At 42.9% G+C, this 25,638-nt stretch overlaps 1 protein-coding gene and 1 long non-coding RNA gene across 3 annotated transcripts in view; one reads left to right on the top strand and one right to left on the bottom strand.

Annotated features, from left to right (window-relative positions):
* Nucleotides 1–25,638, bottom strand: part of hagh (hydroxyacylglutathione hydrolase) — a 52,929-nt gene that overhangs the window by 14,553 nt on the left and 12,738 nt on the right. For both annotated transcript variants that reach the window (XM_061885203.1, XM_061885204.1), the window contains exons 2-6: nucleotides 24,769–24,953; nucleotides 16,523–16,587; nucleotides 10,837–10,954; nucleotides 10,667–10,775; nucleotides 8,763–8,866 (exon numbers count right to left, since the gene is read on the bottom strand). In XM_061885203.1, the coding sequence (XP_061741187.1) occupies nucleotides 8,763–8,866; nucleotides 10,667–10,775; nucleotides 10,837–10,954; nucleotides 16,523–16,587; nucleotides 24,769–24,953 (581 nt within the window). The remainder of the gene's footprint in view (nucleotides 1–8,762; nucleotides 8,867–10,666; nucleotides 10,776–10,836; nucleotides 10,955–16,522; nucleotides 16,588–24,768; nucleotides 24,954–25,638) is intronic.
* LOC133541671 (uncharacterized) lies at nucleotides 6,336–8,651 on the top strand. Its single transcript, XR_009803946.1, has 2 exons — nucleotides 6,336–7,115; nucleotides 7,901–8,651. It is a non-coding gene; the product is annotated as an uncharacterized LOC133541671 (long non-coding RNA).

The following is a 25,638-nucleotide window of genomic DNA, read 5'->3' as shown; positions in this document are numbered from 1 at the left end:
AGAAGGCGGTGCGACGTGTACAGAAGGCGGTGGTACGTGTACAGAAGGCGGTGTGACGTGTGGAGAAGGCGGTGTGACGTGTGGAGAAGGCGGTGTGACGTGTGGAGAAGGCGGTGTGACGTGTGGAGAAGGCGGTGTGACGTGTACAGAAGGCGGTGTGACGTGTACAGTAGGCGGTGTGACGTGTACAGAAGGCGGTGTGACGTGTACAGAAGGCGGTGTGACGTGTGGAGAAGGCGGTGTGACGTGTACAGAAGGCGGTGTGACGTGTAGAGAAGGCGGTGTGACGTGTAGAGAAGGCGGTGTGACGTGTAGAGAAGGCGGTGTGACGTGTACAGAAGGCGGTGTGACGTGTACAGAAGGCGGTGTGACGTGTACAGAAGGCGGTGTGACGTGTAGAGAAGGCGGTGTGACGTGTAGAGAAGGCGGTGTGACGTGTAGAGAAGGCGGTGTGACGTGTAGAGAAGGCGGTGTGACGTGTAGAGAAGGCGGTGCGACGTGTACAGAAGGCGGTGCGACGTGTACAGTAGGCGGTGCGACGTGTACAGTAGGCGGTGCGACGTGTACAGTAGGCGGTGCGACGTGTAGAGAAGGCGGTGCGACGTGTACAGAAGGCGGTGGTACGTGTACAGAAGGCGGTGTGACGTGTGGAGAAGGCGGTGTGACGTGTGGAGAAGGCGGTGTGACGTGTGGAGAAGGCGGTGTGACGTGTGGAGAAGGCGGTGTGACGTGTGGAGAAGGCGGTGTGACGTGTGGAGAAGGCGGTGTGACGTGTGGAGAAGGCGGTGTGACGTGTGGAGAAGGCGGTGTGACGTGTGGAGAAGGCGGTGTGACGTGTGGAGAAGGCGGTGTGACGTGTGGAGAAGGCGGTGTGACGTGTGGAGAAGGCGGTGTGACGTGTGGAGAAGGCGGTGTGACGTGTGGAGAAGGCGGTGTGACGTGTGGAGAAGGCGGTGCGACGTGTACAGAAGGCGGTGCGACGTGTACAGAAGGCGGTGCGACGTGTAGAGAAGGCGGTGCGACGTGTAGAGAAGGCGGTGCGACGTGTAGAGAAGGCGGTGTGACGTGTAGAGAAGGCGGTGTGACGTGTAGAGAAGGCGGTGTGACGTGTAGAGAAGGCGGTGTGACGTGTAGAGAAGGCGGTGTGACGTGTAGAGAAGGCGGTGTGACGTGTAGAGAAGGCGGTGTGCCGTGTAGAGAAGGCGGTGTGCCGTGTACTGAAGGCGGTGTGACGTGTACAGAAGGCGGTGTGACGTGTACAGTAGGCGGTGTGACGTGTACAGAAGGCGGTGTGACGTGTACAGAAGGCGGTGTGACGTGTACAGAAGGCGGTGTGACGTGTGGAGAAGGCGGTGTGACGTGTACAGAAGGCGGTGTGACGTGTAGAGAAGGCGGTGTGACGTGTAGAGAAGGCGGTGTGACGTGTAGAGAAGGCGGTGTGACGTGTACAGAAGGCGGTGTGACGTGTACAGAAGGCGGTGTGACGTGTAGAGAAGGCGGTGTGACGTGTAGAGAAGGCGGTGTGACGTGTAGAGAAGGCGGTGTGACGTGTAGAGAAGGCGGTGTGACGTGTAGAGAAGGCGGTGCGACGTGTAGAGAAGGCGGTGCGACGTGTACAGAAGGCGGTGCGACGTGTACAGTAGGCGGTGCGACGTGTACAGTAGGCGGTGCGACGTGTACAGTAGGCGGTGCGACGTGTACAGTAGGCGGTGCGACGTGTACAGTAGGCGGTGCGACGTGTAGAGAAGGCGGTGCGACGTGTACAGAAGGCGGTGGTACGTGTACAGAAGGCGGTGTGACGTGTAGAGAAGGCGGTGTGACGTGTGGAGAAGGCGGTGTGACGTGTGGAGAAGGCGGTGTGACGTGTGGAGAAGGCGGTGTGACGTGTGGAGAAGGCGGTGTGACGTGTGGAGAAGGCGGTGTGACGTGTGGAGAAGGCGGTGTGACGTGTGGAGAAGGCGGTGTGACGTGTGGAGAAGGCGGTGTGACGTGTACAGAAGGCGGTGTGACGTGTACAGTAGGCGGTGTGACGTGTAGAGAAGGCGGTGTGACGTGTACAGAAGGCGGTGTGACGTGTAGAGAAGGCGGTGTGACGTGTAGAGAAGGCGGTGTGACGTGTAGAGAAGGCGGTGTGACGTGTAGAGAAGGCGGTGTGACGTGTAGAGAAGGCGGTGTGACGTGTAGAGAAGGCGGTGTGACGTGTAGAGAAGGCGGTGTGACGTGTAGAGAAGGCGGTGTGACGTGTAGAGAAGGCGGTGTGACGTGTAGAGAAGGCGGTGTGACGTGTAGAGAAGGCGGTGTGACGTGTAGAGAAGGCGGTGTGACGTGTAGAGAAGGCGGTGTGACGTGTAGAGAAGGCGGTGTGACGTGTAGAGAAGGCGGTGTGCCGTGTACAGAAGGCGGTGTGACGTGTACAGAAGGCGGTGTGACGTGTACAGAAGGCGGTGTGACGTGTACAGTAGGCGGTGTGACGTGTACAGAAGGCGGTGTGACGTGTACAGAAGGCGGTGTGACGTGTACAGAAGGCGGTGTGACGTGTACAGAAGGCGGTGTGACGTGTAGAGAAGGCGGTGTGACGTGTACAGAAGGCGGTGTGACGTGTACAGTAGGCGGTGCGACGTGTAGAGAAGGCGGTGCGACGTGTAGAGAAGGCGGTGCGACGTGTACAGAAGGCGGTGCGACGTGTACAGAAGGCGGTGCGACGTGTACAGAAGGCGGTGCGACGTGTACAGAAGGCGGTGCGACGTGTACAGAAGGCGGTGCGACGTGTACAGAAGGCGGTGCGACGTGTACAGAAGGCGGTGCGACGTGTACAGAAGGCGGTGCGACGTGTACAGAAGGCGGTGCGACGTGTACAGAAGGCGGTGCGACGTGTACAGAAGGCGGTGCGACGTGTACAGAAGGCGGTGCGACGTGTACAGAAGGCGGTGCGACGTGTACAGAAGGCGGTGCGACGTGTACAGAAGGCGGTGCGACGTGTACAGAAGGCGGTGCGACGTGTACAGAAGGCGGTGCGACGTGTACAGTAGGCGGTGCGACGTGTACAGTAGGCGGTGCGACGTGTACAGTAGGCGGTGCGACGTGTACAGTAGGCGGTGCGACGTGTACAGTAGGCGGTGCGACGTGTACAGTAGGCGGTGTGACGTGTAGAGAAGGCGGTGTGACGTGTACAGAAGGCGGTGTGACGTGTACAGAAGGCGGTGTGACGTGTACAGAAGGCGGTGTGACGTGTACAGAAGGCGGTGTGACGTGTACAGAAGGCGGTGCGACGTGTACAGAAGGCGGTGCGACGTGTGGAGAAGGCGGTGTGACGTGTGGAGAAGGCGGTGTGACGTGTGGAGAAGGCGGTGTGACGTGTGGAGAAGGCGGTGTGACGTGTGGAGAAGGCGGTGTGACGTGTGGAAAAGGCGGTGTGACGTGTACAGAAGGCGGTGTGACGTGTACAGAAGGCGGTGTGACGTGTGCAGAAGGCGGTGTGACGTGTAGAGAAGGCGGTGTGACGTGTACAGAAGGCGGTGTGACGTGTACAGAAGGCGGTGTGACGTGTACAGAAGGCGGTGTGACGTGTACAGAAGGCGGTGTGACGTGTAGAGAAGGCGGTGTGACGTGTACAGAAGGCGGTGTGAAACACAATGTGAAGTGAATTATATTTATATAGCGCTTTTCTCTAGTGACTCAAAGTGCTTTACATAGTGAAACCCAATATCTAAGTTCCATTTAAAGCAGTGTGGGTGGCACTGGGAGCAGGTGGGTAAGTGTCTTGCCCAAGGACACAACGGCAGTAACCAACCACGTCATCACCATGCATTATCACAACATAATAGTATTAAAACATTTTAAGGCCCAGGCTTTTTGTTTACATGGTTTTTTTTTATTTCTCTTTGCTATTTAGGCTTTTTGGACACTAATTAGAATAAAAACTAAGAATCATCTTTTGGTATGATGTACTTAGTCCATTAGTACACAAACGTGTACTTTAGGTTTAGTGATATGCTAATTCCTTTTTTTACACTTTTTCTCAAATTCCATTGTATGTTTTACTCTTCTGACACCACCACATGGCAGTATAAGTGTCCACATAAGTGGCCATAAGACCCCAATTCAGCAGTGTACACAATTTTGGATATAAGAGCTAAAAGGTGCTGTCCACGCATGTGGCCACTAAGCCTTCAATGGTTTTAAAAGCCCTACCATCGACCAAAACTACATCATTTATAGTCCGTATTGAGCAACCCTGAACGCAATCTTTAGCTTTTAAGATGCACAGTTAATAGTGGTTAACCTCTGTGTACACGGTGTAACGTGTAGAGAAGGCGGTGTGACGTGGAGGGAAGGCGGTGTGACGTGGAGGGAAGGCGGTGTGACGTGGAGGGAAGGCGGTGTGACGTGTACGGAAGGCGGTGTGACGTGTACGGAAGGCGGTGTGACGTGTACGGAAGGCGGTGTGACGTGTACGGAAGGCGGTGTGACGTGGGGAGAAGGCGGTGTGACGTGGGGAGAAGGCGGTGTGACGTGTACAGAAGGCGGTGTGACGTGTACAGAAGGCGGTGTGACGTGTACAGAAGGCGGTGTGACGTGTACAGAAGGCGGTGTGACGTGTACAGAAGGCGGTGTGACGTGTACAGAAGGCGGTGTGACGTGTACAGAAGGCGGTGCGACGTGTACAGTAGGCGGTGCGACGTGTACAGTAGGCGGTGCGACGTGTACAGTAGGCGGTGCGACGTGTACAGTAGGCGGTGTGACGTGTAGAGAAGGCGGTGTGACGTGTACAGAAGGCGGTGTGACGTGTACAGAAGGCGGTGTGACGTGTACAGAAGGCGGTGTGACGTGTAGAGAAGGCGGTGAGACGTGTACAGAAGGCGGTGCGACGTGTACAGAAGGCGGTGCGACGTGTACAGAAGGCGGTGCGACGTGTACAGAAGGCGGTGCGACGTGTACAGAAGGCGGTGCGACGTGTACAGTAGGCGGTGCGACGTGTACAGTAGGCGGTGCGACGTGTACAGTAGGCGGTGCGACGTGTACAGTAGGCGCTGTGACGTGTAGAGAAGGCGGTGTGACGTGTACAGTAGGCGGTGTGACGTGTAGAGAAGGCGGTGTGACGTGTAGAGAAGGCGGTGTGACGTGTAGAGAAGGCGGTGTGACGTGTAGAGAAGGCGGTGTGACGTGTAGAGAAGGCGGTGTGACGTGTAGAGAAGGCGGTGTGACGTGTAGAGAAGGCGGTGTGACGTGTAGAGAAGGCGGTGTGACGTGTAGAGAAGGCGGTGTGACGTGTAGAGAAGGCGGTGTGACGTGTACAGAAGGCGGTGTGACGTGTGGAGAAGGCGGTGTGACGTGTGGAGAAGGCGGTGTGACGTGTGGAGAAGGCGGTGTGACGTGTGGAGAAGGCGGTGTGACGTGTGGAGAAGGCGGTGTGACGTGTACAGAAGGCGGTGTGACGTGTACAGAAGGCGGTGTGACGTGTACAGAAGGCGGTGTGACGTGTACAGAAGGCGGTGTGACAGGTAAAGAAGGCGGTGTGACGTGTACAGAAGGCGGTGTGACAGGTAGAGAAGGCGGTGTGACGTGTACAGAAGGCGGTGCGACGTGTACAGAAGGCGGTGTGACGTGTACAGAAGGCGGTGTGACGTGTACAGAAGGCGGTGTGACGTGTACAGTAGGCGGTGTGACGTGTACAGTAGGCGGTGTGACGTGTACAGTAGGCGGTGTGACGTGTACAGTAGGCGGTGTGACGTGTAGAGAAGGCGGTGTGACGTGTAGAGAAGGCGGTGTGACGTGTAGAGAAGGCGGTGTGACGTGTAGAGAAGGCGGTGTGACGTGTAGAGAAGGCGGTGTGACGTGTAGAGAAGGCGGTGTGACGTGTAGAGAAGGCGGTGTGACGTGTACAGAAGGCGGTGTGACGTGTACAGTAGGCGGTGTGACGTGTAGAGAAGGCGGTGTGACGTGTACAGTAGGCGGTGTGACGTGTAGAGAAGGCGGTGTGACGTGTACAGTAGGCGATGTGACGTGTACAGAAGGCGGTGTGACGTGTACAGAAGGCGGTGTGACGTGTAGAGAAGGCGGTGTGACGTGTACAGAAGGCGGTGTGACGTGTACAGAAGGCGGTGTGACGTGTAGAGAAGGCGGTGTGACGTGTACAGTAGGCGGTGTGACGTGTACAGTAGGCGGTGTGACGTGTACAGTAGGCGGTGTGACGTGTACAGTAGGCGGTGTGACGTGTAGAGAAGGCGGTGTGACGTGTACAGAAGGCGGTGTGACGTGTAGAGAAGGCGGTGTGACGTGTAGAGAAGGCGGTGTGACGTGTACAGAAGGCGGTGTGACGTGTAGAGAAGGCGGTGTGAAACACAATGTGAAGTGAATTATATTTATATAGCGCTTTTCTCTAGTGACTCAAAGAGCTTTACATAGTGAAACCCAATATCAAAGTTCCATTTAAAGCAGTGTGGGTGGCACTGGGAGCAGGTGGGTAAAGTGTCTTGCCCAAGGACACAACAGCAGTGACTAGGATGGCGGAAACGGGGATCGAACCTGGGACCCTCAAGTTGCTGGCACGGCCACTCTACCAACCGAGCTAAACCGCCTGTCTCTCTTCACTTTCTATAAACTACTTGGACATCACTAACTCTCACAATCGGTGATAAGCTAATGTGTAGTTTGTAATATTTACAATTAATTAGTTAATTAATTAATCAATAATTTATGTTAGCTACCTCTCTTTGTTTATAATGTATATTTTCTGCTGGATCTACTCTTTATGTTATGCTGCGGCTGTCACATATACTGTAATAGTGTACATGGTTATTGGGATTTGTTTTATATTGTATATATTATCTAATAATATACTGTGGCCCTGCCATGAGGTGGCGACTTGTCCAGGGTGTATGCCGCCTTCCGCCCAATTGTAGCTGAGATAGGCACCAGCACCCCCCGCCCCCTTAAAGCGGTAGAAAATGGATTGATGGATAATATACTGTATATATAAAATGTAAATATTACATGTGTGTGAAGAGGCGCAGCCGGCACGCTGGAGCCCTGCCCAAGATGGCGGCAAGGAGGCGGAGAATGCGGCTGAGCGGAGGGGCGGGGCGTGCCGGAAGCGACGCTACGAGCGAGATCAGGTGCGTGTGCGAAATGAGGTGACGAGAAAAAGTTGCAATGTTGACACATAGCTGCCATGCAGGCTGTTTTTTTTTTCTTTTGTCTTTCTTTATTTTTCTTTGTTTGTCATTGCCCAAAAGAAAAGACAAAAAAATCCATGTTGTAATTAATTATTTTCAAGGCTCCAATTACTTCAAGTATTTCACTTTAAAATGTTTTGTGTAGTAAATATTGCATATATTGTGTGGTTGCCATACAAAACATCAAAGTTTTCTTTGACAAAAGAGCATAAAACAAACAAAATAATCGATAGATTTTGATCCTGTAACTTATGTGTTGAAAGTAAATAAAAACCTACTAAAAATGTATCACTTTATGAGTGGGGCACCCTTTGGATCCCAAATATATTTATTGGTACTTTATTTATGTTTTCACTGTTATTATTCCAAAGATATAAAGTAATTAAAATCAATGGTGTCCTGCATTATTGATCTTGTAGGGCTTTAATTACTAAATACTGCATATTTCAGTTTTGACAGAAAATCCATAAAACCTTTTTTTTGTATTTTTTGTATCAACTTGAAGTTGATAGAGATTTATTGTAAGCGTTAAATAATAATTAAAAAAATAATAATAATTTGACTTTTTTTTTAACATTTTAATGACTGAGACCCTTTATGGTTCCCGGGACCCTTAAAAGGTAAAATAAAAAATCCATACATTTTGTTCTGGTTTGAAAATGACTAAATATCAAAATGGCTCGCACCGGGAAACAATTAACATTTCTCCTTACGCTGCATAAAAGGGGCGAAGGAGGAGAAAAGGGCAGAAGGAGTTGGAGAGCCTGCAGCAGTGGATGAGGAGCGAAAGCAACAAACAGCAGACAAGGACGACGACGACGACTGAAAAGCAGACCGGGAACGAGCAGTGGAGGAAGGAGCTTAAAAGCGATCCGAACTGCAGCCAAGTGTTATTGCAAAATAAAGAAGTCAAACCTGCTCAAGCGATCATGTCCTTCCTGAGTGGTCCATGGAACCCGAGCGACAGGGAAAGTCGTTCACAATGTGTTATATTGGTAATACGGTACATTTTTAGTCTTCTTTACACCTTTTGTTTTCGCCCACTTTTTGTGCCCCTTGTGCGCATTATCCTTTCCATCCTTTGTAACTGAGCTACTGTGTGGAACAATTTCCCTTGTGGATCAATAAAGTTTGTCTAAGTCTAAGTCTAAATAGCGAGTAACATCTTTTTATAAAAAAGGTGAACAGTTGCCTTTGTAGTAGACAATTTCTGTCCTAGAGTTACCTCTAAATTTAATGCATTGGGAAGGACACAACATAAGATGCAATCTGTTAATATAAGTTGTGATGCTACAAATCAGACCATCATGGAGTGTATGAATAAGAAGGGAAGACCAAGCCTGGTTTGCGCTCTTATTAATTCCTTTCACGAGGGTTCACCATCTTTCGTCTCATGAGACACTGTCTGTAATCATATCGATTCAATCCAACTTTGTACCATCTGATTATGAGTAAATAAACTCCTGTAACAAATTCTCTATTGTTCCTGTTTAAGATTCGGGCTTTTCTACTACACCTTTTTTTAGGGATGAAGTGTATTGTAAATATAGGACTCAACATTCCATGACGACATATTTTATGACCTACCGTTTCGCCAGGAAGCCGCCCCAGAATCTCGATCAAAGCTTTATACATTTGCTCAGCAGTCCCCTCAAAGAATTTACCACATCCGGCCACAAACAGCGTGTCCCCTGCATGGAGGAAAAAAATTACTTTACCCTTGATGGAATATAAGTCACAACTGCTGATTTTTATTCATTGAACATCATCAAAATATTATTACCGTATTTTTCGGACTAGAAATCGGAGTTTTTTTCATCGTTTGGCCGGGGGTGCGACTTATAATCAGGAGCGACTTATGAGTGAAATTATTAACACGTTACCGTAAAATATCAAATATTATTTAGCTCATTCACGTAAGAGACTAGATGTCTAAGATTTCATTTATCGATTAGGAGTGACAGATTGTTTGATAAATGTATAGCATGTTCTATACCAGGGGTCACCAACGCGGTGCCCGTAAGGACCAGATGAGTCGCCCGCTGGCCTGTTCTAAAAATAGCTCAAATAGCAGCACTTACCAGTGAGCTGCCTCTATTTTTTTAATTGTATTTATTTACTAGCAAGCTGGTCTCGCTTTGCTCCACATTTTTAATTCTAAGAGAGACAAAACTCAAATAGAATTTGAAAATCCAAGAAAATATTTTAAAGACTTGGTCTTCACTTGTTTAAATAAATTCATTTATTTTTTTACTTTGCTTCTTATAACTTTCAGAAAGACACTTTTAGAGAAAAAATACAACCTTAAAAAGGATTTTGAGATTTTTAAACACATATACCTTTTTACCTTTTAAATTCCTTCCTCTTCTTTCCTGACAATTTAAATCAATTTTCAAGTATTTTTTATTTTTTATTGTAAAGAATAATAACTACATTTTAATTTAATTCTTCATTTTAGCTTCTGCTTTTTCCACAAAGAATATTTGTGAAATATATGATATATGATTAAAATTCCCAAAAATTATTCTGGAAAATCTTTAGAATCAAATTTAAATCTTATTTCAAAGTTCTTTTAAAATTTTTGTTCTGGAAAATCTAGAAGAAATAATGATTTGTCTTTGTTAGAAATATAGCTTGGTCTAATTTGTTAAGTATTCTAACAAAATGCATATTGGATTTTAACCTATTTAAAACATGTCATCAAAATTAAGGAAAAATTACTAATGATGTTCCATAAATTCTTTTTTTTAATTTTTTTCAAAAAGATTCAAATTAACTGGTTTTTCTCTTCTTTTTTTCGGCTGAATTTGAATTTTAAAGAGTCGAAATTGAAGATAAACTATGTTTCAAATTTTAATTTTCTTTTTTTTCCCTGTTTTCTCCTCTTTTAAATCGTTCAATTAAGTGTTTTTTTTCATCATTTATTCTCAACAAAAAACTTTCCGTAAAAGGGAAAAAAATGTACGACGGAATGACGGACATAAATAGCTCTTGGTTTCAAAAAGGTTGGTGACCCCTGTTCTATATGTTATAGTTATTTGAATGACTCTTACCATGAATTGATTAACGTGGACCCCGACTTAAACAAGTTGAAAAACGTATTGGGGTGTTACCATTTAGTGGTCAATTGTACGGAATATGTACTGTACTGTGCAATCTACTAATAAAAGTATCAATCAATCAATTACCATAATATGTTAGGTTAACATAGCAGGCACCTTCTCAGTTGGTTATTTATGCCTCATATAACGTACACTTATTCAGCCTGTTGTTCACTATTCTTTATTTATTTTAAATTAACTTTCAAAAGTCCATTCTTGGTGTTGGGTTTTATCAAATAAATTTCCACCAAAAATAAGACTTATAGTCCAGTGCGACTTATATATGTTTTTTTCCTTCTTTATTATGCATTTTCGGCCGGTGTGACGTATACTCCAGAGCGACTTATAATCTGAAAAACACGGTACTATACTGCTATTGACGCTTGCTACCTGTGAAAACAGCTGGGGGCTCGGAGCTGTTGTCTTTGGTGACGTAGTAGCAGATGTGGCCGGTGGTGTGGCACGGCGTGAACAGACACTTCACGTTAAGCGATCCAACCTGCAGGGATGCTATTAATGCTACTAATCATGTGTATTGCTTATATGCTCATGTGTCTTACTTTGAAATTGTGGGAGTGGGTGACTTTTTTCGTGAGAGCATCTACTCGGTCGTCTCCTCCGTAGACTTTCAGGCCGGGTATGAGCTTCACCATCTTCTCATTGCCTCCAGCATGATCCCTGAGGAGGGGAAACAACAAGCACTTATGACTAGGGCTGGGCGATATATCAATACTCTCGATTAGGGATGCACCGAAATGAAAATTTGTGGCCGAAGCCGAATAAAATTTAAACGCTTGGCCGAAGGCCGAATACCGAATAATGAAATCAGTTTTTCACAGTTTTAATATTGCATAAATAGCCTAGAATAAATATTTAGACATGTTTTTCAAATAAAGTAATTTTTTATTGAATATTGACATTTTTTTAATATTCTAGTATTTTTTGCTTTTCAAAAAAAAGCACAGTTTTTCATTTATATTAGGCCTTCAAACAAAACATGCATTCCCAAAAAAATTTAAGTGCATTAAAGTGGATAAACCCACAACAAAATAATTATTGTCCTTTTGGCAAAAGTCTGCTTAGCCACAGCAGATATGCTAATAATGTAAACAGAAGGCTCAAGTAAATCTCAATGAAGTGTGTGCTTGTAACCTCATACACTTATACAGGTAGCCTACACAACAGGCTAATAATGTAAACAGAAGGCTCAAGTAAATCTCAATAAGTGTGTGCATGTAACCTCATACACTTATACAGGTAGCCTACACAACAGGCTAATAATGTAAACAGAAGGCTCAAGTAAATCTCAATAAGTGTGTGCTTGTAACCTCATACACTTATACAGGTACACAACATATCCCAACGTCACTGCACGTTGGTTGATTGCGTCACCGCCTCAAAAAATCGCGTCACACGCCACTATCGGCCTTGTTTTTAACTCGTTCCACCGAAGGCCGGATGTGGTTTTTTTTGCCATATCCGTCCGAATATATTCGGTTACAGATTAATCGGTGCATCCCTACTCTCGATATATCGCGGGTTTGCCTCTTTGCGATATAGAAAATGACTAAATCGTGATATTGGAGTATACATTCTAATTTAGTTGCAGGCATTACACTACAGCAGGGGTGCCCATTACGTCGATCGCGAGCTACCAGTCGACCGCGGGGGGTGTGTCAGTCGATCTCCAGCCAGACTTTTAAAAAAAAAATAGACCTAAAAATGAGTGATCATCAATCTTCACCAAGACGTCACTTAAATGACATTCACGGTACCGGAGGGTCTTGTGAGATGACGCTGGCTGCTGCAAGATCATTATTATGAAAATATGACCGAGAGGAAGGCCAGAAACACTTTTTATTTCAACAGACTCTCGCGCCGTACCTTCCGTCAAAACTCTAAAGGCCGACTGCACATTTCCTATCTTCACAATAAAAGCCCTGCTTCATGCTGCCTGCGCTAACTAAATACAGAGTCTCGGAAAACTGGCGTGCACAAGCGATCCCTCAGAAAGCTGGCGTGCACATCACTTGTGCACGCCAGCTTTCCGAGACTCTTATTTTGTTAGCGCAGGCAGCATGAAGCAGGGCTTTTATTGTGAAGATAGGAAATGTGCAGTCGGCCTTTAGAGTTTTGACGGAAGGGACGGCGCCAAAGTCTGTTGAAATAAAAAGTGTTTCTCGCCTTCCTCTCTGTCATTTTTTCATAATAATGAACTGGCAGCAGCCAGCGTCATCTCACAAGACCCTCGGGTGCCGTGAATGTCAATCAAGCAAGCTACGGAATTTGCCGCCAATGTTTTTCTTGTAAAGTGTATGGAAGCTGGATGAATTAGATGCCAAAAAGCAACCACTTTCATGTGGTATTGTACAGAAAGGACAACTTTTTTTCTCCTCCATTTGAAAATGTGGGCGTTATCATCATTACTGTCTGATTCCAATCAATGCAAGTCATCAGAATCAGGTAATACACCAACTTATATTCTTGTCTTTGTGAAAGAAAGACATCTATATGTGTTACACATGCTTGTATTATCATTAAACACATTTAACTTGTTTACAAAAATGTCTCTTTCATAAATAAATAAATATAAATGATATATATAAATGAGGTAGATCCCCTCGAGTTGGTCAATTGAAAAGTAGCTCGCCTGCAGAAAAAGTGTGGGCACCCCTGCACTACAGGCTCTTCTCACTCATTCTTGTCTCTGCTTTTCACAGAGACGTAAAACAAGCGCACCTTCTTACATACATCACATACGTATACGCCCTCGCGGAGCAGAGAGGTAGCGGCATGGGTAACGTTAGCTGTGGTGCTAGTGGTAATACGAGAGAAAGAAGGTGCGAATCTGGTGACAAATGAAGGAAAAAATTAATTCCCAGGAAAAACAGCACAGGGTCCATTGTTTGGCGAAGATGTCGAACATACAACTGTAATTTGTCAAGTGTGGGGCTAAAGTGTTGCCACAAAAAGTAGCATCACTGCTAATGTGTAGCATAATTTTTGAAAAGTCTCCTGCTAGAGAATGAAGAGTGCTTGAAACTCCGCATGTCAACATCTCCGTTCGGTGCCACACCGTATGAAAAATATAGTCAACCACATAATGAGATAACGTCCGCAGGAAGCTACCACATAGCGAAGGACATACATCAGGGTGTCCAAAGTGCGGCCCGCAACTAATTGTCTACCGGCCCGCCACACATACTGGAAATGCTATTGCAAAAATAAAAAAAGAACACTTAAAAAAAGGGAAGTGAGGTGACGAGAAAAAGTTACAATGTTGACACAAAGCTGCCATGCAGGCTGTTTTTTTTTTCTTTTGTCTTTCTCTATTTTTCTTTTTTTGTCATTGCTCAAAAGAAAAGACAAAAAAAATCTATGTTGTAATTAATTATTTTTCAAGGCTCCAATTACTTCAAGTATTTCACTTTAAAATGTTTTGTGTTGTAAATATTGCATATATTGTGTGGTTGCCATATAAAAACATCAAAGTTTTCTTTGACAAAAGAGCATAAAACAAACAAAATAATAGTTCAAACGTAAAATCGATAGATTTTGATTCTGTAACTTATGTGTTGAAAGTAAAAGAAAAACCTACTAAAAATGTATCACTTTATGAGTGGGACACCCTTTGGATCCCAAATATATTTATTGGTATTTTATTTATCTTTTCACTGTTATCACTCCAAAAATATAAAGTAATTAAAAATTATTGATCTTGTAGGGCTTTAATTACTAAATACTGCATATTTCAGTTTTACTAAAAAAAAAAAAAAAAGAAGTAGTTTTTGACAGAAAAGCCATAAAACCTTTTTTTTGTATTACTTTATATCAACTTGAAGTTGATAAAGAGATTTATTGTAAGCGTTAAATAATAAAAAAAAAATAATAATTTGACCTTTTTTTTTAAACATTTTAATGACTGAGACCCTTTATGGTCCCCGGGACACTTAAAAGGTAAAATAAAAAAATCCATACCTTTTGTTCTGGTTTGAAAATTACAAAATATCAAAATGGCCCCCCCACACTTTCAGATTTCCATGTGCGGCCCTCAGTGGAAAAAGTTTGGACACCCCTGACATACACGGTTTGATTTCCTATTATGCAGCTCATTTTTATTTGACACTTTTTGAAATATCTTGTGTGACATCATGCACAAAAGTGCACTTTATTTGTTTTAAATTCTTGTAGCGGCGTTCTGTACAAAAAGTACACTTTAATTTTGTGTTGTTTTGACATGTCATCTCAGTGACATCATGCACTTAAGTGCACTTTATTTGTTCTAAACCAGTGGTCCCCAACCTTTTTGTATCTGCGGACCGGTCAACGTTTGAAAATTTGTCCCACGGATTTTTTTTCATAAAAAAATACAATCATGTGTGCTTACGGACTGTATCCCTGCAGACTGTATTGATCTATATTGATATACAGGTGCTGGTCATATTATTAGAATATCATGAAAAAGTTGATTTGTTTCTTTAATTCCATTTAGAAAGTCAAACTTGTAGAATGTATACATTCATTCCAAACAGACTGATACATTTCAAGTGTTTTTTGCCAAAAAGGAGATGATTATAGCTGACAACCAATGAAAACCCTAAATTCAACATCTCAGAAAATGAGAATATGGTGAAAAGGTCAGATATTGAAGACACCTGGTGCCACACTCTAATTAGCTAACTAACTCAAAACACCTGGAAAAGCCTTTAAATGGTCTTTCATTTTGATTCTGTATGACACACAATCATGGGGAAGACTGCTGACTTGACAACTGTCCAAAAGATGACCATTGATACTTTAAAGAAGGAGGGCAAGACACAAAAGGTCATTGCCAAAGAGGTTGGATGTTCCCAGAACTCTGTGTCCAAGCACATTAATAGAGAGGCCTAAGGAAGACAAAGATGTGCTAGAAAAAAAGTGTACAAGCAAGAGGGATAACCGCGCCCTGGAGAGGATTGTCAAACAAAACCGATTCAAAAATGTGGGGGAGATCCACAAAGAGTGGACTGCAGCTGGTGTCAGTGCTTCAAGAACCACCACACACCGACGTATGCAAGATATGGGCTTCAGCTGTCACATTCCTTGTGTAAAGCCACTCTTGAGTAAGAGACAACGTCAAAAGCGTCTCGCCTGGGCTCAAGACAAAAAGGACTGGACTGCTGCTGAGTGGTCCAAAGTTATGTTTTCAGATGAAAGTACATTTTGTATCTCCTTTGGAAATCAAGGTCCCAGAGTCTGGAGGAAGACAGGAGAGGCACAGAATCCACGTTGCCTGAAGTCCAGTGTAAAATGTCCACAATGGGTAATGGTCTGGGGTGCCATGTTGGTCCACTGTGTTTCCTGAGGTCTAGGGTCAAGGCAGCAGTCTACCAGGAAGTTTTACAACACTTTATGCTGCCGACCAATTTTATGGAGGTGAAGATTTCATTTTCCAACATGACTTGGCACCTGCACACAGTGCCAAATCTACCAGCACCTGGTTTAAGGACCATGGTATCCCTGTTCTTGATTGGCCTGCAAACTCACCTGACCTTAACCCCATTGAAAACCTATTTGGGTATTGTGAAGCGGAAGATGCCAGATGCCAGAGCCAACAATGCTGAAGAGCTGAAGGCCACTATTAAAGCAAGCTGGGCTCTCATAACACCTGAGGGTGCAACAGACTGGTGGACTCCATACCACGCCGTATTGCTGCAGCAATTCAGGCAAAACAAGCTGCAACTAAGTATTGATTGGCGTACATGATGAAACTTTCCATGTTCATACTTTTCAGTTGGCCCACATTTCTAAAAAAATATTTTTTGGTACTAGTCGTAACTAATATTCTAATTTTCTGAGATACTGAATTTGGGATTTTCAGTAATTGTCAGTACTAATCATCAAAATTTAAAGAAATAAACATTTCAAATATATCACTATGTGTGTAATGAATTGATATAATATGTAAGTTTCACCTTCTGAATATAATTACTGAAATTAATCAACTTTTTCATGATATTCTAATAATATGAACAGCACCTGTGTATCGTGACATGGCCTAAAAATATTGAGATAATAAATAAAGGCCATATATCCCCCAGCCCTACATTATTACGAGAAATCAATCAATCAATTGATCAAAGTTTATTTATATAGCCCTAAATCACGAGTTTCTCAAAGGGCTGCACAAGCCACAACGACATCCTTGGCTCAGGTCCCACACATAAAGAGTAAACCAAGAGTGATGGAATCATTCTTGCTGCCTACCAGTGGTGATGAGTGGTCAGGACTGTTGTGAGTCTCACGCCATGTTTCCTGACTGCCTCCACAACCTGGAAGTAAGCAATTATCCAACATTATTCATCATTCTTGGAGGCCGCTGACTCATGCTATATATGACAAAAAAACAGGAAAAACATGTTTTTAATCACTCCACAAGTTGGCAGAAGCTCCATTTGCAGAGTCACTCAGCAGGTTATTGACATCTGCACGCGCATTAAGCGCCGGCACGCAAAGACAGTGCCTTTAACACTGTTACAAATACGCGCCACACTGTGAACCCACACCAAACAAGAATGACAAACACATTTCGGGAGAACATCCGCACCGTAACACAACGGAACAAATACCCAGAACCCCTTGCAGCACTAACTCTTCAGGGACGCTACAATATACACCCCCCAACACCTCAACCTCCTCAAGCTTTCTCAGAGAGAGCATGTCCCAAATTCCGAGCTGCTGTTTTTAGGCATGTTAAAAAAAATAATGCACTTTGTGACCTCAATAATAAATATGGCAGTGCCATGTTGGGCTTGAGTTGATCCATCCATCCATTTCCTACCGCTTATTCCCTTTTGGGGTCGTGGGGGGCGCTGGTGCCTATCTCAGCTACAATCGGGCAGAAGGCGGGGTACAGCCTGGACAAGTCGCCACCTCATCGCAGGGCCAACACAGATAGATAGACAACATTCACACTCACATTCACACACTAGGGACCATTTAGTGTTGCCAATCAACCTATCCCCAGGTGCATGTCTTTGGAGGTGGGAGGAGCCTATCCCCAGGTGCATGTCTTTGGAAGTGGGAGGAGCCTATCCCCAGGTGCATGTCTTTGGAGGTGGGAGGAAGCCAGAGTACCCATAGGGAACCCACGCATTCACGGGGAGAACATGCAAACTCCACACAGAAAGATCCCGAGCCTGGGATTGAACCCCAGACTGCAGGACCTTCGTATTGTGAGGCAGACGCGATAACCCCTCTGCCACCGTGAAGTCCGGCTTGAGTTGATTTATTTCGTAAAACCTTGCTACATTGTTTAAGGCAGGGGTGCCCATTACGTCGATCGCGAGCTACCAGTCGACCGCGGGGGGTGTGTCAGTCCATCTCCAGCCAGGCTTTTAAAAAAAATAGACCTAAAAATGAGTGATCATCAATCTTCACCAAGACGTCACTTAAATGACATTCACGGTACCGGAGCGTCTTGTGAGATGACGCTGGCCGCTGCCAGTTCATTATTATGAAAATATGACCGAGAGGAAGGCGAGAAACACTTTTTATTTCAACAGACTCTCGCGCCGTACCTTCCGTCAAAACTCTAAAGGCCGACTGCACATTTCCTATCTTCACAATAAAAGCCCTGCTTCATGCTGCCTGCGCTAACTAAATACAGAGTCTCGGAAAACTGGCGTGCACAAGCGATCCCTCAGAAAGCTGGCGTGCACATCACTTGTGCACGCCAGCTTTCCCAGACTCTTATTTTGTTAGCGCAGGCAGCATGAAGCAGGGCTTTTATTGTGAAGATAGGAAATGTGCAGTCGGCCTTTAGAGTTTTGACGGAAGGGACGGCGCGAAAGTCTGTTGAAATAAAAAGTGTTTCTGGCCTTCCTCTCTGTCATTTTTTCATAATAATGAACTGGCAGCAGCCAGCGTCATCTCACAAGACCCTCGGGTGCCGTGAATGTCAATCAAGCAAGCTACGGAATTTGCCGCCAATGTTTTTCTTGTAAAGTGTATGGAAGCTGGATGAATTAGATGCCAAAAAGCAACCACTTTCATGTGGTATTGTACAGAAAGGACAACTTTTTTTCTCCTCCATTTGAAAATGTGGGCGTTATCATCATTACTGTCTGATTCCAATCAATGCAAGTCATCAGAATCAGGTAATACACCAACTTATATTCTTGTCTTTGTGAAAGAAAGACATCTATATGTGTTACACATGCTTGTATTATCATTAAACACATTTAACTTGTTTACAAAAATGTCTCTTTCATAAATAAATAAATATAAATGATATATATAAATGAGGTAGATCCCCTCCAGTTGGTCGATTGAAAAGTAGCTCACCTGCAGAAAAAGTGTGGGCACCCCTGGTTTAAGGCATCCAGCGGGGCATCACAACAAAATTAGGCATAATAATGTGTTCATTCCACGACCGTATATATATCGGTATCGGTTGATATAGGAATCGGTAATTAAGAGTTGGAAAATATCGGAATATCGGCAAAAAAGCCATTATCGGACATCTGTAAACTTTAACCATGTAAACACTGGGACACACATTTGGGTAAGGGTCAGCTGGGCTCAGCGGCTCATCAGCTGGTCAGTTAAAAAAAAGCAAATAAACTATGATCGGTATTGGGACATCGCTAGTACCGTATTTTGGCATAATAAAGAAGGAAAAAAACGTCGCATTGGAGTATAAGTGGCATTTTTGGGGGAAATGTATTTGATAAAATCCAACACCAAGAATAGACATTTAAAGGCAATTTAAAATAAATAAAGAATAGTGAACAAAAGGCTGAATAAGTGTAGGTTATATGAGGCATAAATAACCATCTTCTATGTTAACCTAACATATTATGGTAAGAGTCATTCAAATAACTATCTGAATGACTCTTAGAACAGGGGTCACCACCCTTTTTGAAACCAAGAGCTACTTCTTGGGTACTGATTAATGCCAAGGACTACCAGTTTGATACACACTTAAATAAATTGCCAGAAATAATTTGCTCAATTTACCTTTAACCGTATGTTATTTTTAGTAGTTAATTATATTTATCTTTGTGGAAACACTGATCATCTTAATGATTTCTCACAATAAATATATATGGAAACAGATAAATGTCCAAAAAAAAAAAAAGAGTATTTCTGTCTGTCATTCCGTCGTACATTTTATATATTTCTACAGAAGGTTTTTTTGCGGAGAATAAATGATGAAGAAAAACTTAATTGAACGGTTTAAAAGAAGAGAAAAAATTAAAATTAAATTTTGAAACATAGTTCATCTTCAATTTCGACTCATAAAAATTCAAAACTCAACCGAAAAAAGAAGAGAAAAACTAGCTAATTCGAATCTTTTTGAAAAAATTTAAAAAATAATTTATGGGACATCATTAGTAATTTTTCCTGATTAAGATTATTTTTAGAATTTTGATGACATATTTTAAATAGGTTAAAATCCAATCTGCACTTTAACAAATTGGACCAAGCTATATTTCTAACAAAGACAAATCATTATTTCTTCTAGATTCCAGAACAAAAATTTTAAAAGAAATTCAAAAGACTGTGGAATAAGATTTAAATTTTAATTCTACAGATTTTTTAGATTTGCCAGAATAATTTTTTTGAATTTTATTCATAATACATTTGAAGAAATATTTCACAAATATTCTTGTCAAAAAAACAAGATAAAATGAAGAATTAAATTAAAAATGTATTTATTATTCTTTACAATAAAAAAATGAATTTACTTGAAAATTGATTTAAATTGTCAGGAAAGAAGAAGAAGGAATTTAAAAGGTAAAAAGGTATATGTGTTTAAAAATCCTAAAATCATTTTTAAGGTTGAATTTTTCTCTTTAAAATTGTCTTTCTAGAAGTTATAAGAAGCAAGGTAAAAAAAATAAATGAATTTATTTAAACAAGTGAAGCCCAAGTCTTTAAAATATTTTCTTGGATTTTCAAATTCTATTTGAGTTTTGTCTCTCTTAGAATCAAAAATGTCCAGCAAAGCGAGACCAGATTGCTAGTAAATATTTTTATTTTTTAAAAATAGAGTCAGCTCACTGGTAAGTGCTGCTATTTGAGCTATTTTTAGAACAGGCCAGCGGGCGACTCATCTGGTCCTTACGGGCACCGCGTTGGTGACGCCTGATTTAGAACATGCTATACCTTTACCAAACTATCTCTCACTCCTAATCCATAAATCCCATGAAATCTTCTTCCTCGATGTGGCTTCCAAACAACTCTGCCAACTCCAAAGGTATGCGTCGCTTCCACTTGTCCTTTTCTGCTGCATATTTCACTACATCCAGCTTGTAATCTGCACTACATCATTTCCTTTTCGGTGCCATGTATGTTCAGCCCTTCTCAGTTTTTATAATTACCGCCAACGATGAAATGATCCATTTTAATAGCTACGGCAGTAGCATATAGCAGTTAGCATCCCATGACCCACAATGCACTTCTGCCAAGAACTCTCCCGCCGAATTCTTATTGGCTGACGATTGCTGACATTTTCTTCGTCTCTTCCGCAAATGCGATAAATAATATTATTTGATATTTTACGGTAATGTGTTAATAATTTCACACATAAGTCGCTCCAGGGTATATGTCGCACCCCCGGCCAAACTATGAGAAAAAACTGCGACTTACAGTCTGAAAAATATGGTATATATATTCTTTTTGTAATACCTACGACAGAATGTACATTTATTAGTATGGATTCATAAAGCTTTTTAAGAACAGGGCCTAAATATTTTAAACATATTATAAATCAAACATAGAACATCCAACAATGTTGAGTGGTATAAATAAATAATAAATGGGTTGTACTTGTATAGCGCTTTTCTACCTTCAAGGTACTCAAAGCGCTTTGACACTACTTCCACATTCACACACACATTCACACACACATTCACACACTGATGGAGGGAGCTGCCATGCAAGGCGCTAACCAGCACCCATCAGGAGCAAGGGTGAAGTGTCTTGCTCAGGACACAATGGACGTGACGAGGTTGGTACTAGGTGGGGATTGAACCAGGGACCCTCGGGTTGCGCACGGCCACTCTCCCAACTGCGCTACGCCGTCCTATTCTTGTAAAATAAATACAGAGTAAATAAAAACTTCCATTTTTTTTTTTTTACAATGATATATATATTATTTTATAATAATAATAATTATGGATTAGATTTTATATTGTGCTATACATACATATACATATATTTTTTTTTTTCTCAATACAACTGTAATATTGTCCTGCGATGAGGTGGCGACTTGTCCAGGGTGTACCCCGCCTCCTGCCCGATTGTAGCTGAGATAGGCAACAGCGCCCCCCGCGACCCCAAAGGGAATAAGCGGTAGGAAATGGATGGATGGATGGATGGACAACTGTAATACCTATGACAGAATGTACACTTATTAGTAGAGATGTCCGATAATGGCTTTTTTGCCGATATCCGATATTCCGATATTGTCCAACTCTTAATAACCGATTCCGATATCAACCGATACTGATATATACAGGCGTGGAATGAACACTTTATTAAGCCTAATTTGGTTGTGATGCCCCGCTGGATGCATTAAACCAGTGGTCCCCAACCTTTTTGTATCCGCGGATTGGCCAACGCTTAATAATATGTCCCGCGGCCCGGGGGTGTGGGGGGTCCTTTTTTTTTTTTTTTTTTTTTTTCTTTGTCATGAAAAAGGGACGTTTTTGTCATGAAAAAGGGAGGTTTTGTGGCTGGTGCACTAGTTGTAAGTGTATATTGTGTTTTTTTATGTTGATTTAATAAAAATTAAAAAAAAATGTTTTATTTTTTTTTAATAAAAATTAATAAACAATTCTTCTGCGGCCCGGTACCAAATCGGGCCGCGGACCGGTACCGGGCCGCGGCCCGGTGGTTGGGGACCACTACATTAAACAATGTAACAAGCTTTTCCGGACTTCACGGTGGCAGAGGGGTTAGTGCGTCTGCCTCACAATACGAAGGTCCTGCAGTCCTGGGTTCAAATCCAGGCTCAGGATCTTTATGAGTGGAGTTTGCATGTTCTCCCCGTGAATGCGTGGGTTCCCTCCGGGTACTCCGGCTTCCTCCCACTTCCAAAGACATGCATCTGGGGATAGGCCCCTCCCACCTCCAAAGACATGCACCTGGGGATAGGTTGATTGGCAACACTAAATGGTCCCTAGTGTGTGAATGTTGTCTGTCTATCTGTGTTGGCCCTGTGATGAGGTGGCGACTTGTCCAGGGTGTACCCCGCCTTCCGCCCGATTGTAGCTGAGATAGGCGCCAGCGCCCCTCGCCAACCCAAAAAGGGAATAAGCGGTAGAAAATGGATGGATGGATGGACAAACTTTTCCAAAATAAATCAACTCAAGGTATGGAAAAAAGTGCCAACAAGGCACTGCCATATTTATTATTGAAGTCACAAAGTGCATTATTTTTTTTTAAGTGCCTCAAAACAGCAGCTTGGAATTTGGGACATGCGCTCCCTGAGAGAGCATGAGGAGGTTGAGGTGGGGGTCGCGGGGGGTGTATATTGTAGCGTCCCGGAAGAATTCTTATTGGCTGACGATTGCTGACATTTTCTTCGTCTCTTCTGCAAATGAGCTAAGTAATAATTTTTTGATATTTTACGGTAATGTGTTAATAACTTCACACAGAAGTCGCTCCGGTTTATACGTCGCACCCAGGGGCGTCGCCAGACATATTTCAGTGGGGCACGTGCCCCACTGTTGATCTGCAGTGCCCAAGTAAAAATTTCAACAATAAAAAAAAAAAAAACGCTTCAGTTTTAAGTCTACATAACATAGACAACAGCACACATACTACTTAGTATGGTAATTGATTGCTACTGTATTCACTCCACGAAACATTGAGCACATGGCTAATTAATATGGTAATTTATTCACGTGTGGATCGAGACTTCAGTTGAGAGAGAGAGAGAGAGAGAGGGAGGGATGCGTATCACTGCGTGAGGTAGGTAACGTTAGCCAACAACAATTTGTTAATTACATTATTTTGATTTTGATTTGACTCAAACTGTAACTCCTAGATGGACATCAGAAAGTTATTGTCCCGCAGCAGAGAAGAAGCAGCAGGAATGAGAGATGTAAGTGAAGTCCTCGCTAGCTAGGCAACATCATTGTCTTAAGTTGATGCTAAGTTAGCTAACATTATTCCTTGTATGAAGACAAACATATTCATTTGCTGTACGAGCTGTCGGGGGAATTTCCAATGAACATGAAACATCATGTTGGTTATTGTCTGCTGCTTCTGCATCAATGATGATTTGGAGTCAGCATGTGTGAGTTGAGTGCTTCTCAAATGCTTTATCTTCAGGAAGAATTTTTTTTTTCCATATCATCAAGTCTTGAGCCAAATTTTTAAATCATTCAAGTTTACTTCACAGAAAAATAGCACAGTAGACTTGTCTTGTTAATCGGTGCGACTTTGACTAAAATAATCTTGTTTTGTCAGCAGAAAAATGGCTACAGCTAAAGCATCTGGTTTTGTTTCCAGAAAAAATAGTAACATTTCTGTATTTGTTTTCAGAAAGATGGCTAAAAATATCGTGTTTTGTTGCCCCATTTAGATTTGTTTTAAATATATTTCCATGTCTGTCCTGAGTCCTCCTCCAACTTGTTAGTCGCTTTGCCTTTTGCTAAAATACTCACTAACAGTCACTAGAAAAAAGGCTAAAATAATCTGGTTTTGTTGCCACACTTTGATTTTTTTCTCCCTAAACTTTTTTTATTTCCATGCACACATGTGACTGAAAATGACACACAATCCACTTTTATGTCACGTCACAGCAGTTGGGAACCACTGGTCAACTGTATAACAGTTACTGTAATATTTCCATGTCTGTCCAGAGTGATTGACCACTTTGCAAAAATGAAAAGGAGACGTTACAGTTTACTTCTCAGAAAATGATTCCCTGAACACACAACAGTTGTTCATTTATTCTACTACTGTGGCTTTATTGTTTTGTGTATATTTGATCGTTTTGTGTATCTGAAATAGGATTAGCCACATTGCCATAAATGGAAATTAAATACTATAAAAGAACCCAGAGATGTAGGGGTGCTTTATTTTTTGTTTTACTTTTGTAGATGTTAAATTTGCAGATGATTACTGCAATGTATAATTAAAAAAGATTCATTGCTCTTCCTTTTTGCTTTTACCAGTAGCAGTTTAGAAGTCTGGAGTAAAAAAGTGCACAAGTAGGTCAAATGCATGAGTTAATTTCAGGTGGTTCATCAAAGATCCATACAACATCATCTGATATGATTTCATAGTTTAAAGCACTATTTATGTCTTTTTTATGATAAATAAGTGCTAAAAATGTTTTTGCTTGCGCGCTTTGCACGCTCACATGAATTATTTGTGCCCCAGGTGTGCCCCAGTACAGGATTAGGTCTAGTGACACCCCTGGTCGCACCCCCGGCCAAACTATGAAAAAAAACCTGCGACTTATAGTCCGAAAAACACGGTATATGACAGACCTTGACAGGCTCCACAGGATCGACGATGGCCGCTTCCTTGGTGTCCGTGTCGATGAGGAGGTACATGTAGTTGTCACTGAGAGCCGGGAGAAGTTCAACCCTCATGTTGCCTTGTTCCACCAACGATGTTTTCCTCGCTGCGCTGTGAAGGAGAGCCGCTGCTTGGGCTTTGACTTCCAAGGTTGCTTAATGGGGGCACAAAGTCAATGTCATTCCTCTGCGTCACTTACATGGATGTGTATTATATGTTCAAGTGGAACTGCACTTTTTATCATTTATTTTGCCTATCATTCACAATCCTTACATAAAACAAGCACACATACAGGACAAGGCCTAAGGTTTGGACACACCTTCTCATTTCAATGTGTTTTCTTTAATTTCATGACTATTTACATTGTAGATCATGGGTGTCCAACCCGGCCCGCCGTGTACCTTCATTTGGGCCTTGAGGCAATGTCAAATTAACATTAGAGCTGGCCCGCCGCTTTAACGCCACATTCACCACTAATTAGGGATGCACCGAAATGAAAATTTGTGGCCGAAGCCGAATAAAATTTAAACGCTTGGCCGAATACCGAATAATGAATGCAGTTTTTCACAATTTTTTTAATATTGCATAAATAGCCTAGAATAAATATTTAGACATGTTTTTCAAATAAAGTATTTTTTTTATTGAATATTGACATTTTTTTTAATATTCCAGTAGCCTTTGCTTTTCAAAAAAAGCACAAAGTTTCTCATTTATATTAGGCCTTCAAACAAAACATGCATTCCAAAAAAAATAGAGTGCATTAAAGTGGATAAACCCACAACAAATGAATTATTGTCCTTTTGGCAAAAGTCTGCTTAGCCACAGTAGATATGCGAAGG

Source organism: Nerophis ophidion, linkage group LG23, assembly GCF_033978795.1.
Source record: "Nerophis ophidion isolate RoL-2023_Sa linkage group LG23, RoL_Noph_v1.0, whole genome shotgun sequence".
NCBI classification, from domain to species: domain Eukaryota; kingdom Metazoa; phylum Chordata; class Actinopteri; order Syngnathiformes; family Syngnathidae; genus Nerophis; species Nerophis ophidion.
Note: the sequence above shows the minus strand (reverse complement) of the source record. Positions and strands in the feature narration are given on the sequence as shown.